Here is a 15,000-nt window from a genome sequence, read left to right as displayed (position 1 = left end):
GTCATATAGATTTCCGCCAATGACAGGGAATGTTACACTTCAACAATTTATCTCCAGCAAAGATGTCTTGGCAAACTTGCTAACGAGATTTGGCAAGTCGCTCATATTCCAGATTGTTCCGGTGGTTCACGGTGAACTTTCCAAATTCATCAACACTTTTGCTGCGAAGCCAGTAATTGTCATTTCGCCATTATTGAGCTTAATAGAAGACCAGAAAAATTCCCCACGGACGTTAGGAATCAAAACTGGACAATCTTTATCTTGCGATCGAAAATGAACATAACATAAAAATGAAAGAACTATTCTCTTCTGGCTCAGTAAATACAAGTATTTTCCCGGACTTCTCACTCGCAAATATTTACCAAGACTCACGTTGCCTCCAGACAACAAAACAGATTGAACTTTTGGTTTTCGAAAGGATCAAGACCTAAGAGATTAGTTGCATTTGTCGCAATGAGTCAAGACGTGACAACACATCAAGAACACATTTATATATCCCTAGTTATTTCTGTATTTCTATTAATTATAGGAGGTTTTCACGTGACGTCATCGCCGCCATGTTGGTGGACGAAAACAAAAGATCTCTTATTAGCTTCTTTTGTTCTACTAACTCTGACCAGAAGTCTTTCATTTCTCTATTGTTATTGGTGTCTCCAGAGGTTGGTTGAGATTGTCCTATTGTTGTCAGGTATCATTAGTCTTATTCTTCTTGTTGCATTAACTTAATTTTCGAAAGAAATAAATACAGGGGAAATTCCATCCCCTATTCTGATTAACGGCTAAAGGCGATGAAGCACATACATGTACAGGTATTAATGAAGAAGATGTGATTAAGATTCTAAAATACATTGGCTAATACAGCGAGCTTCGTTTACAAAGATTGCTATCACATTTTCTTGTAAACTTCGGAGGATAGCATATTTATCCACGTTCCATAATGTCCCAATGGGTATTCCGGCGACGTGAACGTAACGCCGCATTCTCGATGGCAAGAGTGTCCTCGCTAACCGACTCAGTTTCGAGTTTTGATTCCTGACGCCCGGAGGAAATTTTTCTATTAAAGCTTTCTAATGGAGGAATGATATGCACAATAACCACTGATTTCGTAGCAAATGTGTTATTGAATTTGGACGGCATGACTATTCCGGGGTGGGGGTAAGGGTGAGGGCTTAAGATAAGGGAAGTTGAGGGAAAGCTTAGGGACCCCAAATACACGGTAAGCTTTCTCCAACTGCACATTTAGATTTCTGGCGATTTCTGGCGATTTTGTATGGGAAAATTAACTTTGAGTTTATAAATGCTAAAGTAAGATGTAAATGTAGAAATAAACTTCACTTACCTCTACTTACGGTTGTCCTCTTTTTTTCTGTGCAATCGGAGCGCAAACTGTGACCATTTTAGACGGGTTTGTGGTGTATGAATTTTTACGATGTCGTTGGTTGTCATTTCCCCTCATGATGCGATGCAAGGTCGATGTGCGGCCATCTCGTCCCACAAATTGTTCTCGTATCACAAAGCAACGGACCGAATCGCTAAAGAAACGAGCGCATGGGAAGATTCTAGAAAGCCGAACATTATTTGGAATTTATCCGCCAATAACTGCGGTGCGATCCCGGAGTGGAGTTGATGTGATAGGAGATTAATCCGCCCTTTAAGGCTGTGATGTTTTTTATGGCGATTCGGTCCGTTGCTTTGTGATGCGAGAACAATTTGTAGGACGAGATGGCGGGGAGTCACCGGCTATACTTTGCTTCATGACAGAAAATGGCAACCAACGACATCGTAAAAATTCGTAAGCCACAAACCTGTCTAAGACGATCACAGTTTGCGCTCCGATCTCACAGAAGAAACAAGAATAACCGTACGTAGAGGTAAGTGGAGTTCACTTCTACATTTACATCTCTCAGTTTAGCGTTTATAAGCTCAAACTTAATTTTCCCATACAAAGTCTATCAATCGTCTGTTGCGAAAGATCAACGAACAGTCCGAACAGTCACATACCGACGCATAAAGAAAATTGCTGTTCACAAACTACGGTCTGCCACCCCAGTAAGGCTCCGTTTGTTATCCAACGGCCGAAGCCGTGGCCACTTAATTGGTAAAGGGCATCCCTCGGAAGGTGTTTTCTTGCAATCGAGTGAACAAACTACCGCCTAAGGTCGCTTGCAGGACTGCTATTGCGTGGATGGTGGGTTGAAATGAAAGTTCAATCTTTGTCAATTGATTCTGATGTGGAAATGTGACCGTGTGAACATTTTTATACAGAAATGTTTGCAATTAACTCAAATTGGTGAGCTCCCCAGAATAGAGTGTGCAGCCTTGGGATATTGCTCAAATCGAGTTGGATCTGGAAAATGACCATACGGGAAGGCAGCTACCCACAATGGCAATAAAGTAAGGCTTTTTAATTGAGAATGTTTTCATATAACTATCTTCTTAATCTTTTATCGGGATTCCCATACAAATCCTTATACTTCCCTCAAACTGAGCTTGGCGCGCCTGTGATATTATTAGGAGCTGGTCATTGTGGGTTCAAATGAACATGGCCGCCGTGACATCAGATGCAAACCATCAATAAAGAAAGTGAGCCCGCGTTCGATTAATAAGCTTCTCAGCGGTTAATGATACAAACAACAAGAAAAGCAAGGTGACACACGCTAACACTAACCCGGTGTGGCCAACACATCAAACATGCACACAACCATTTCACCCTGTCAATTAGCAGCCATGACCGGCACAAGATAACAAAAAGCCTACAATCATTATAAGAAATACCGCCGCTTGCAACTACCTGTCCACACACTTGACAAAAACATGCTGCTGCTGGCCAGTCAAAACTCAAAGTTTTGACAGTGAAATTTTGGAAGTTTACCCGCCCACTTTGGAACGTTTTGGCGCCACTCCGCAAACACCTCACCGGAAGCAAAGTAAGCAACGCGTACGGGCATTTTGTCTTTTGCAGTTTTGAACACATTGCTTGAAATTCCTACCTAGTTTATTTATTGAAAACGCCATGTCTTGCCAAACGGCAAATAAATCAGCTACGATCATTTGCGTAACTGGGCGGTTCAGTTTTTCTGGAACTGTGATCTCACAACCGCACCCAGCGTATCAGCATCCGTGGCAAGCTATCAGATCCATATCCTCTAGTCTCTGGTGTACCTCAGGGCACGCTCCTTGGTTCTATTCTTTTCTGTCTGTACGTCGCAAAACTTGAAGACATGTTCTCGTCTCATGGCATCTCTGCCATGATGTACGCAGACGATACTCAAGTCTACATTATTATCGACAAGCAGCAGCATGACGCAGGAACAGTTGATCTTGATGCCTGTTTACAGGACATTAAGTCATGGTGTGTTCGCCACAACCTCGTCTTGAACGATGGAAAGACTGAAATTCTACAAATTCACTCAAAGTTTTCTCGATCTATTTCTCCCAAACCTGAGATTGTCAGCGGAGGTTTAACTTTCAAGCCTAAATATGAGGCCCGTAACGTGGGAGTGGTGTCTGACTCTTGTCTTTCCTTCAAGCAGCACATTAACAACACCTGCAAACCTTCTTTTATTGCACTAAGTAACATCAGCAAGATCAATCGCAAGCTGAAAAGCTAGTTCACGCTTTTGTTACCACACGATTAGATCAGTGTAACGGTTGGCTTTATGGTCTATCTGAAATTGAAGTTAAAAAGCTACAACGTGTTTTGAATGCTGCCGCCAGAGTGGTTGCAAGACCCAAAAAAGAAGACTACATCAGTGACATCCTGAAGAGCCTCCATTGTACGTGCCGGCATCCAGTATACAATTCTACTACTCATTTATAAAGTAAAAAATGGGTTAGCTCCGAAGTACCTGTCTGATCTCGTCTCAGGTTATACCACCTCTCGCAGCTTACGCTCCACAGGAAAAGCAGGCCCTCGCACGAACTCGAAAACCTATGGACATAGAGCATTTTCCGTCGCCGGGCCTGAATTACGGAAAACTTTGTCGCTAGATCTTAAGGACGTTCGCGCCCAAAACGTTCCCACGTACAGATTTTTTTAAAACTCGCCACGCAGAAAGGTAATGACCTACTTTTGCCAAAAAGGCAAAAAAAATGGGGGGTCACCGTGCTCGTTTTCGAGATCATGAGGTGCATTTTTAGAAGATTGCGTTACTTTAAGACGATCTTAGCTTACAACTGTCAGCAATAAAAAATCTACATTAGTGACATTTAGATCAGGTAAACGTACTCAGTTCAACATAACTAATATAACTAAATTAACCTTTGCAGCTGATGTCTTTTTCTGAGGTGAAATAGACCTTGAAAAACGACACATATTAGTCTAAGAAATAAAACTTCGGTCGCACGAGAGCATAAAAGGCCAAATATTTGTAACTTCTCACGTACAGATTTTTTTTGTTTTTTGTTAAAATGGACAAAATCAAGAAAGGAAGTGATCTACGGAAAGAAAAATGGGGGTCACCGAGCATTCAATAGAGTAAAATCGCTGCGAAGTTCTCAAAGCGATTGTTTATTCGCACTGTCACGCCATTGCGTGACATTTGCGAGAAGACCTGGGTCCACAGCTATCCCATGATGCCACATACTTTCGCGTTCTATTCTTGTGGAAAATTTTTGCGCCTTTAGCATCGTGTTTACCTGCGTGGTCTGCGATGAATGACGTGTGCGTGACATGCGCGAAAAAATGCGCAGTAGCAATGGGCGCGAACGTCCTTAAATTAGCAAACTCTGTAGATATTTTTAAATCCAATCTTAAGACTTTCTTATTTTAAACATTTATAGTGAATAGTGAATCTGAACTTATGTATATTTATTTTATCATTATCATGCTGCTTGAGTGCATATAGTTTTATTTCATGTAACAAGCATAGAGATGTTTTGTATTATGCGTTTTTAAGAATAAAGTTATTATTATGATTATTATTATTAGTAGTAGTATTATTATTATATATAATTATTTATTCATAGACTATTTACAGATTCAAAAATATGAATATTAAAATATATACCCTATGCACATTCTTCTTGTATACGAAAGAGAATTGTCGAAAAATGACTATCTAAAAACACTGCTAATAACAATTATAAAAAGCCTCAAAAAGATAATAAAAAAATAAAAATAAAAATAAAAAAATAAAAACTATCTAAAATAATTTGGACTGACAAAAAGTTACTACTTAAATTCTGGCTTGCGCACTTTCCGATGTAATTTCAATGTCAGATATATTGGCTGCTCTTCTTTTTCTCCTGGTTTCGCTGATCGTAGAATGGCAAAGGATGCCTTCGCCCTTATCCAAGATATGGTTGTAGTGTAGTCATCTCCTTTCTTTAACACAAGTAGCTCTTATTATTATTATTATTATTATTATTATTATTATTATTATTATTATTATTATTATCTGGAACAGCAGACGACGTAGGAACGGAGGCGGAAGACGGCGGAGTAGAAACAGACGCAGGAGCAGAAACTTTAACAGGAGACACGGAGGCGGAAGACGACGTAATAGAAACAAGAGCTTCAGAACAACGTGGACGGGGCTGAGGAGGGGCAGCCTTAGCAGCAACCTCCTCATCACCAGAAGCCATCTCTCCATCATCAGATGCCATGGAAACACCATCAACAGAATGAGGAACGCATTCAGGACTATCGACGTCAGGAGCGAAAGGACCACCAACAAGAACTTCTGTGCCGGGATCAGAACAGAGCCCCAGGCCCACATACACTCTCTAGCCAAATGACCGGGCTGATGACAACGCCGGTACAGATCAGAGAGAGGGCAGTCTGAGGCACGATGACCAAACTTACGCCAGACAGAATACTGAGGGGGCTGGTCAGCCTACCACGCGCGACAAGGAAAATCACCAACACGAACAAAATACGGCAATTCATCATTCAAGCCTATCTTAACAACATGGTTGCCATTGTAGAGCGCGGGAGATGCCATCGAACTTACTGAGCTCAACAGAAACGATTTCACCAAAAGAACTGAAGAAACGGGAGACATCATCGTCCGAAACTTCTGTAGGAAGATCTCGACGATGGACGGAGCGAACTTTCGCATCTGCATGTGAAACACGAATAGGCGTTTCACCAAAAGACAAGCCACGCTGAATCACTTCATCACAAGATTCGGAGTTCTTAAAGGTCAAGCAAACAAGAACACCGCGCAGAAACTGAACAGCCACGAGCTTTTCTAGGTCAACAGCGTCCAAAAACTGTTATAAGACAACCGAAGAGCCAACATGACGATAAATCTCCTCAGGGAAGAACGCCAACAGACTTTTAGCAAACGAGGGACACGACAATGCGCACACTCAATTTAGGGTTGGGTCCACGCCGTTCCCCCCTGGCAGCTACTTCGGACAGGACCCAAGAAAATAACAAAAAAGCCAATTGGTCGAAATCACAACCACAATAACGAAAAGATGTTTGGGCCTTTTTTTTTTTTCCTTGAAAGACAACAATAAAAATTAAAACAAGCTTTTTACAAACACACGCCACTAAAGAAAAGGAAGCACAGGAAAACTGATTGAAGCCAAAAGCCGGGGTAAGCAGCTAGCCGCCAGAGCGCGGCGCCCTAACGGTAGAGTCCATGAAGAGCGCAAATTCCCTAAGGAGAGCCCCTGATAGTGGATACCGCAAACAGCGCACAAACAAAAAGGTTACAGGGATTTAAATGTACAGCTAGATTATAACGCGGGGAATTCTATTCTCCACGGCACAATAACCGTCCAGAAGCCAAAGATCGCGAAAGCGAGATTGAGAAAAGCGCTTAGAATCCAGGAAAACCCTCTGTTTTAAATTATTACGGACATAACCGGAAAATCGCTCCAAGGTCTTCTTTGTCCTTTTGAAAAGAGGATTTCACGAAGTGGCGTGCAATGATGGCCCTCTTAGCACTAACAGAGGGCCAGGGAAGGAAAAAAAACAGTTAAAAGACTTACAGAAAACTGGGAACCAAGCACCAGGGAGAGGGCTGGTGCAAAATGCAACCAGACCCTCTTGACCCTACAGCAGTTTAAAAAGTATTCTATTCTCACCGTTCTCTCTCTCACGCTTGCTTGAGATCGGGCACCGACAGTCTCGTCCCCTTCATGAATGTTCTGAAGAGGAAAAGGGAGGGTTTGGGTAGGGAAAACAGGACGAGCCCTGATGATTGGCGAAACAGAGAACGCCAGGGTAAAATACTGTGAGCTGTATTCTGTACTACAACACTTCGCTTGATCGACAGAATGGCATTCGTTCTATCACATCTCCTTTTATATGTGCGAGGTGAGACCGCTGAGAATAGTATTCTATTCTCACCGTTCTCTCTCTCACGCTTGCTTGAGATTGGGCACCGACAGTCTCTATGTTAAAGCGTGTCCTCAAGTCCCAAACCACAGGACCAGAGGACATTCCCGTTCTCAGTCTCCCAAACTCAAGACCCCCATCCTAAAAATCACAACGTGACGCAGAATGATTAGGAAGTGTGTGGAAAGGCGGATACAAAGGTTTTTAGATGGTTGATCTCCATGTAGTTCTCTGTTAGAGCCGACGTCGCTGAACAGTCTGCAGACAACAAAATGTTCTGGATCTCGGAAAACAAGGCGAGACGTATCCACCAAAACATTTCCTTGCAAGACTTGGGCGATATCGTTATTAGCGATATGGGTATTGTTCGTCATCCCCTGGGCGCCATCAATAACAGATCCATCGATGTTTATCCATTGCAATTCATTAATGCTAACCGCGTTGGGGTTGAAACAAGGACACTTTTTCCAGTCGTGAAAGCAAGGGTTCATGAGTTAAAGTGAAAAAAAAAGAAGAAATTGGAAGTTATATGGGCCCAGGGAATGACAAACTCAGCCCCGCTTATCCGAGAGGGAAAGTGAGCTTCCCTTTGAGAATGGAAGGTGACTCGAGGATTGGAAGAGGAAAACCTTTGATTACCTCTCGCCTGAGTACGAAAATATGGCGCAGGACGTTTAAATGACTTATCGACTTTAAAGATGGCATGAAAGATCCTCGTAAACTCCTTATCTGCCAAAAGAGCCAGGAAGTAAGCCTTAAATTGCTCTTTCGACAAATGGATTTTGTCCCTGAGGGTGGTTGCAATGATGTCATAGCTGGCCGCTTTTGCATGGCCAGTGGTCTTTGCCACAGAGACGAGCTCTTCTGCGAGGCCCACTGCATCATATTTGTGGAAGTCTTCTAATCTGCAGCTACCATAATTGGTTATGCGGTTTATCAACGCCTGTACAGAGGTCCCCTGCGCATTCTCTAAAAATTTAATCTTCTCTTGCAAAGCCCAAATATGGAAAAGAAAAAGGAAAGGGAGAGTGAAGTGATTGCATTCGATGCCAAGGGGCAAAATTAAAATTTATTGTACTAATCGACAGCGCGAAATATTCAAAGAAACATAGCCAAACTATTGTCAATCTGTTGCAAAATTATTGAGTGCTGTTTTCCATACTATCCTGCGATGACAGAAATATTAAAAAATGAATACATTGTGCTAGATAAATAAGCCGGGTAAATCGGCAGCGCACCTCTTATTCCAACATGATTGGAATTTAAATGTAACAATAAGCGTAGAACAATACGAAAATAAAACAATTAAAGTGAGACAATGCGGCGAAAACAAGCATTCAGGAATGAAAACAACAATTCAAAATTTAGAACGGAAATTAAACAAGGATCGCACTAAAATAATAACCCGCTCTATGCTGGAGTACGTGTCGAGGTAAACAAACATAAAATTCCGTGGAGCTAGACAAGAACGAGAATAACGCATAACCATCAGGGCGTAATGATTAAACGGGAAAGTGAACTTCAGGTTGCCCACAAAGCTAAAAACGTAAACGTTTAGAAGCAGGGTATAACATAACCAGAAACAAACTTCTAAATGCCCGCAAGAGGTTAAGCTTAATGTTTCAGTGGGGCATAAAGTGAAAAGGAGAGTGAAATCTACATTGCCCGCAAAGCTAAGAAGTTACACGTTTCAAAGCAGGGCACAACAAAACTTAGAAGCAAGATCAAAACAGCCCGCAAAGCAACTAAGCCAAACCTGATCAGCATGGCATGAAATACATAAAAAGCCAACGTAAAATTGCGCGCGAAGCCTGAAAGCTACACGGTTACCAGCAGGGCACAAAATAAACTGGAAATAAATTTAAATCTGCCAGCGAAGCAACTAAGCTAGATGTTATCAGCAGGGCATAATAGGAACTGGAAAATCAACTAAGAGTTGCCCTCAAAGCTAGAAAGCTACACGTTTCGAAGTAGGGCACAAAAAATGTCAGCAACAAACTTCAGTAAAATTGCTCGCAAAGCAGCGAGGCTGCCCGTTATCAGCAGAGCAAAACAGGAACTGTAAGTCAAGCAGGTCAGAATGTGACCTTGAAGAGTACAACTTAAAACAGCCCGCAAGGCAACCAAGCTACACGTTATCAGCAGGGCAAAATACAAAACCGGGGCCGAGAATTGCCCGCTAAGCTAAAAACTAAACGTTTCAAAACAGGGCATAACACGAACTGAAAATAAATTTAAAACTTCAATGGAGATACAATATACAAGAACACCTGCTGGAAACGACAAAACAAAATGCTGAGAAAACCTGTAACGTAACCTCTTCCCCTGCGGCGTTTTGACCGGAATTTGGATTAGCAGGCTCTTCTTGGTTCTGTGGAGGTGGAGGCAGCGGCGGTTGCGCGACGGCGACTGCTTGAGAAGGCTTTCACCTGCCGGAACTTGTGGAACTTGTTCGCCCTGGTCAGCCATTTCTAAACTGCAGCTACTCGCTTGATCGACAGAATGGCATTCGTTCTATCACATCTCCTTTTATACGTGCGAGGTGAGACCGCTGAGAATAGCAATGGTCAATGGTCTCACGTCGGGGACGCAATTTTCCCTTTCGTAAACAAGCAATGGCATTTGGACGAGACTTAGAACAATTTTCACTGTTAAGTTTGTCGTTTGCAAATGAGGAAAAAATACTTAATCTAGGACTAGATTAGCAGCGTACCTTAGAAAATAATTAGAAAAAAAATGGGAAAAAATGATAGAACGATGTCGAACTCGGTTCAATGGCTTAAGAGCAAATTAAGTGGATTTAGCCTCTACACTACCTTTACTTTGGCAATTTTAAAGTATTTAAATGAAGCTAATCCCAACGATTTATTGAAAGCTAACCGAATAAAAAGGCTTGGTTACTAAGAATGACATCGGCCGTCAAAATGGCATCGCTTGTTTACGAAAGGGAAATTAGCGTCGGGGACAAGAGGCGCACGGACTAGAAGAGATAACACCCCAGTTAAAGAGAAAATCGTACACCACGGATGATAATCAACGAAATGACATCATTCTTAAAATTCTCAGTAAAGGAATCCCGGACGAGAGACCATTGACCATCGAGAGAAAACCCTGGTCCAATAACCTGAGATCACTGACGATTTAACATTGGCGGGGATGACTCAACGGACACCATTGATAAGGTATCCAAACAGGCCTCGTAAAAAGGAGTCGGGAAGACTCTAGATTTTAAGGAAACAATTTGAGAATTCAGGAAGGATGAGGGTTATCAGTGTTCCTACCACAGCTAACCGGTAAGGGAGGAGTCGACTTTCATGGAGAAAGACCATCAGCAGGGTCCAGCCTGGCAGGCTTACGCTTGTACACCACACGCGAAACAAAAGCACGAACAGAAGTCTGAGACAGAAGAGGCGAAACAACCGGACTAAGTTCAGAAATTTCCATAGCAGCGAAGGCTTCACCTGAAACAGTAGGAGGAGATTGTGAAAGGAGGAGGATCAGGAACAGGAACGTCAATGTCAGCCGGTACAGTCACTGAAAGTTGTGACCCAGCTTGTCACAGTTGAAACAACAACCTTAGCACACGCCCTGGCAACATGGTCTGGCAAATGACACTTACGGCAGGTGGGGACTTGACCTTCGTGCTTAATCCTAAGGAGCTTTCTGCCAAAATGCATTAACGAAGGAATTGACTAGGACAACCCCATCATAACCCTGGAGACCACCCCGACGAATTCCATGAACAGAGCCATAATAGCTGAGACGATGAGAAAGGGCTTCATCTAGGAGCTCATAAGGGGCGTCACAGATTACCACGAAAGTGAACGACGAAGAATTACGACGAGCACGACGAGAGATAAACGAGGACTTACGAAGAAAACAATCACGATACTTGGACATAGCAAACGTTATGGATACAAAACCATTGGGACTGCGCTGCAAACACCTAACACCAGCCGCACGAATGCCGCAACTCTTAAAATCAGTGAAAACTTGAGAAAAAGGCGTATCTTTGGCAGGAAGGACAAAGTGAGCCGTACAAGGACGCTCAAAAAGAATATTCAACGGGTGGATCCTATCCTTCTCGGCATCAGAAAGACGCGCTTCATTTTTCATAATGTGATCATCCTCCATAGACTGACTCGACATTCTTGGACGGCGGCGAAGCCGGGCCATCTGGGCATAAGACGGAGGAACAGAATCATCCAAAGACACAACAGAAACATCTTCGGTAACATCTTCAGCCCAGCTGCGCTGGGGATCAACATCAGTACTTGACATAACACTGCGAGGCCAAAGGCCAAAGCAGCGATACCACAAGCCAAAGCAAGACGAAATAACAGACTGATAGGGCTTTTCCCTGGGTTAGCCCTTTTTCTCTCTAGGCCACAGGTAACATTCCAGGCGAGTGTTTTAGGCATCCCTTTAAGTGGCAGTTCCACATACAAGACATGAGGTATGCTGGGTTGGGAACAGCAAAACCGATCCTCTTAATGTGATCCACCTTCCCACGCGCTTACCATGGGAGAGTAGTTTTGCTGATCCCAACCCAGTTTACCACATGTCTTGTATGTGGAGCTGCGACTTAAACGGGCGCCTAAAACACCTTCCTAGTTTATTAACTACGCAATGCTGAGGCATGGATAGTTTGGACAACGTATCCTAGGGCTATCCCAGGGCGAAGCCCTACCAGTTTGTTTTTTGCTTGTGGTATTGCTGCTTTGGTCATTTTGTATCTCTTGCAGTAGTATGGCAGGTAATGTTCTCGCTCCCTAGCGTAGGTGGGCGGACCGTTCTGAAACTGAACAGAACATGAAGATTGCTGATATCCCGTCTTATGCCTAAATGGCTGGGCGTCGTCGACACTCCAGTGTGTCTAGTCAATCCAGAATTGATTACATAATGAAGAATTCTGAATCTTTTACTGATACAGAGAAGGATTCTATTCATCCGCTGTAAAGGAACATTTTGCCCGAGCGATCATGTACGGCACATTTTTCTCTTTCCGACAAGGACACTTCCTTACCCCAAGTGTTTGCCGATCTAAAAAACTTTGGTATCCGTGCTGCTGGGATCAGATGTCTTCAACGTATATGTAATCCTAATGGCTTTGTTTCGGTGACGTTTTCCACCAGTGAGTACCGTGATCTCGTCCTTCGTAAATCTTCTTTTATCCGTAGTCATCGTAATTCATCTTCTACGTGTACCTTCGTTGTCGTGTATGATACTCCCTTCGAGCTTTCTAATGAAGTTTTAGCCCATCGTCTCGGCTGCTATGGATCTGTCCTCGGTTTTCGCAGATGTAATCTTCAGGGCTTTGAGGGCATCCAGAATGGAACACGTGTTGTTAGAATGGAGCTATCTGAATCGATTGCATCCTTCCTACGCTTCGGCAGAAAGCTTCTTAGAGTCAAACACAAGGGACAGAAGGGACATCTTCCCGATCATGTCGCAAAGGTGTGCCCTAACGAGGTATGTTTTAATTGTGACCAACTGGGTCACACCTGCAGTGACTGTAAAGAAGACATCAAGAGCAATGTTTGCAAAGAGGACGGCCAAAACGCTATCGATTGTAAATTATCTTGGTGGCGGCGCCCTGAAAAATTTGACACTGGTAATGATGCTGCTGCTCCTGCTCCCCTTCCAGAGTCCCGACCATCACAGCCACTCCCGCCGCCTCCTCTGATGAGCCTTCTTCCGATGGCCTCCTTCAATGCCTTCATCGCAGGCCTTACCTGATGTTCCTCCTTCGGAGTCTTCTCCTGATGTGCCTCCTACACCTTCCCGTGTTCTCCTCTCATCGCAATCAACATCGACGCCATCTTCTGGTCAGCCTTCATCACTGCCCCAGAACACCCCAAAGAAGCCCTCCGCACAGCTTTCGCAGTCTTCGCAGTCTACACAGTTCTCTCAGTTGTCACAGACTAGGCAGTCGTCTCAGTCCCTCCTTTCGCCTCTTGAATAGCCGACCCTGCATGTCTATTCCTCGAGCATCATTTCTGTTTCTCCTACTTCGTCTGATCTACAGCTTAGCGCTGCAGCTGATTTGCAACGTTCTACTGCTTCTGATCAAGCTATTGCTGCGATGAAGATTCCTGAGGAGCCTGGTCCTACAGTTCCGCTGCGCCCATCACAGATTCCTATCCGTCCTCCACCTCCTCGAGTTACACCCAAATGTAAGCCTGCCAGGTTAGATTTCACGGATGGTCCACCTGCACGTAAATCAACTTCGCCTATGCCGGTAAGTTCCCATAAAAAGACTGATATATAGATTTAGCCAAGCCTAAAAGCGGAGCTCCCTGGTTATTTAATCTTACTGCCTGTAGGATTAATGAAAATAAAAAGTTTCGAATTGTCCGCGTTTTGATGTTTCCGGTTGCTGCTTTAATAATTAAATCATTTTCTTTGCTTTCTTCTGTAGAAAAATTCATTGCCTAACTAGTGAATTCCATGGTACATTTTACGCTGAAAACTGATATCGCAGGAATCGCAAAACAATGAGTGTGATATCGGTTTTTCGAGTGAAATTTACTTTTGAATTCACCAGTTCGGCAATGATTTTTTGTTGAACCGCACGAGTTTTAAAAGAAACAAGCACAACCTGAGACAGCGTTTACACGAACGCGGTTTCACATCGACATGGTTTCATGACTTCGAAACCGCGTCAAAATCGATGCGGTTTGGAAGCGTTTACACGGAAACGTTTTCGCCAGAAAATCCAAGTCGTGATGGTATAAGCGAGCGCTGCACTACGTGCTAAATTCACTATTTTCAATTGTACAATGCAAATTTCGCGCCGAAATAGTAACCGTATTCAAATCGATGCGGTTTCGCTGTTTACACGACAGATGAAACCGCATCGTTTTGAAAACGCCCCACTTTTGGCAGCGGTTTCAAATCGACACGGTTTTAGCAACAGTCTCTATAGGTGTCGTGTAAACAGAAGGTGTAACCGCATCGAAAACGATGCGACTGAATAGGAATAGAGAGAAAAGGAATCACGTTAAAATTAGAAACCAGTTTAAGGTAAAAAAAAAAAAAGAGTTTTACTCATTTACTTTATTCCACTTTATCTCTGAAAACAAGATCATTCACATTTTGATTTATTTCATTGAAACACGCAAGCTTGGTCTGGAACAAGAGTCGGCAAAATACGGCAATGCAACCAAGAAAGGACGAACACTAAATTACCTTTTAATAGGTGCAAAATACAAGCTAGTGAAATTTCCCCCAAACTTTACCAGAACTCATTTCGATTACGTGTTTATAATATAAGGGCAAAATCACTGTCGAGGCACGTCTAAAACCATTTGGGCAAACGGATTAAAAAAGCACTAGTCTTGTTCGCTCGCATTTTAAAGGAAAACAAACAATTCAACTTTATCTTTGTGTTCAAAATAGTACAGATAATTGTTACTTAATTCCAGTTGTCAATAAAAATTCGAGTTTCATTCCTGAACAAAGTAAAAACCGATTAAACCACTTTTTAAAAATACGCATCCACTTTAAATAACGCATCCGTAAAAATAACAAACGGTTTAGTGCCCAAGGAAAGAATTTGTGGAGTAACTTCTTTCACTAAGTATGAGCTATGACTGGTCTTCTTTTTGTCATTGTCGTTCTCCTTCGCTCTCCTTTCGTTTCTGTTCTAGTCATATGTATAGGTCCTCCAGGCATCATGTAAACTTATCAGAGCTTCTAAAGAT

At 42.8% G+C, this 15,000-nt stretch overlaps 1 protein-coding gene across 1 annotated transcript; it reads left to right on the top strand.

The window, feature by feature from the left end:
* Positions 1 to 3,221: 3,221 nt before the first annotated feature.
* Positions 3,222 to 3,611, top strand: LOC137970120 (uncharacterized). Its single transcript, XM_068816603.1, has one exon. It carries the CDS (start codon positions 3,222 to 3,224, stop codon positions 3,609 to 3,611), a length of 390 nt encoding a protein of 129 aa, XP_068672704.1.
* The last annotated feature ends 11,389 nt before the right edge of the window (positions 3,612 to 15,000 follow it).

The sequence above is a fragment of the Montipora foliosa genome, chromosome 1 (assembly GCF_036669935.1).
Source record: "Montipora foliosa isolate CH-2021 chromosome 1, ASM3666993v2, whole genome shotgun sequence".
NCBI classification, from domain to species: domain Eukaryota; kingdom Metazoa; phylum Cnidaria; class Anthozoa; order Scleractinia; family Acroporidae; genus Montipora; species Montipora foliosa.
The sequence above is the reverse complement of the archived record's forward strand: the minus strand, read 5'-3'. Positions and strand labels throughout refer to the sequence as shown.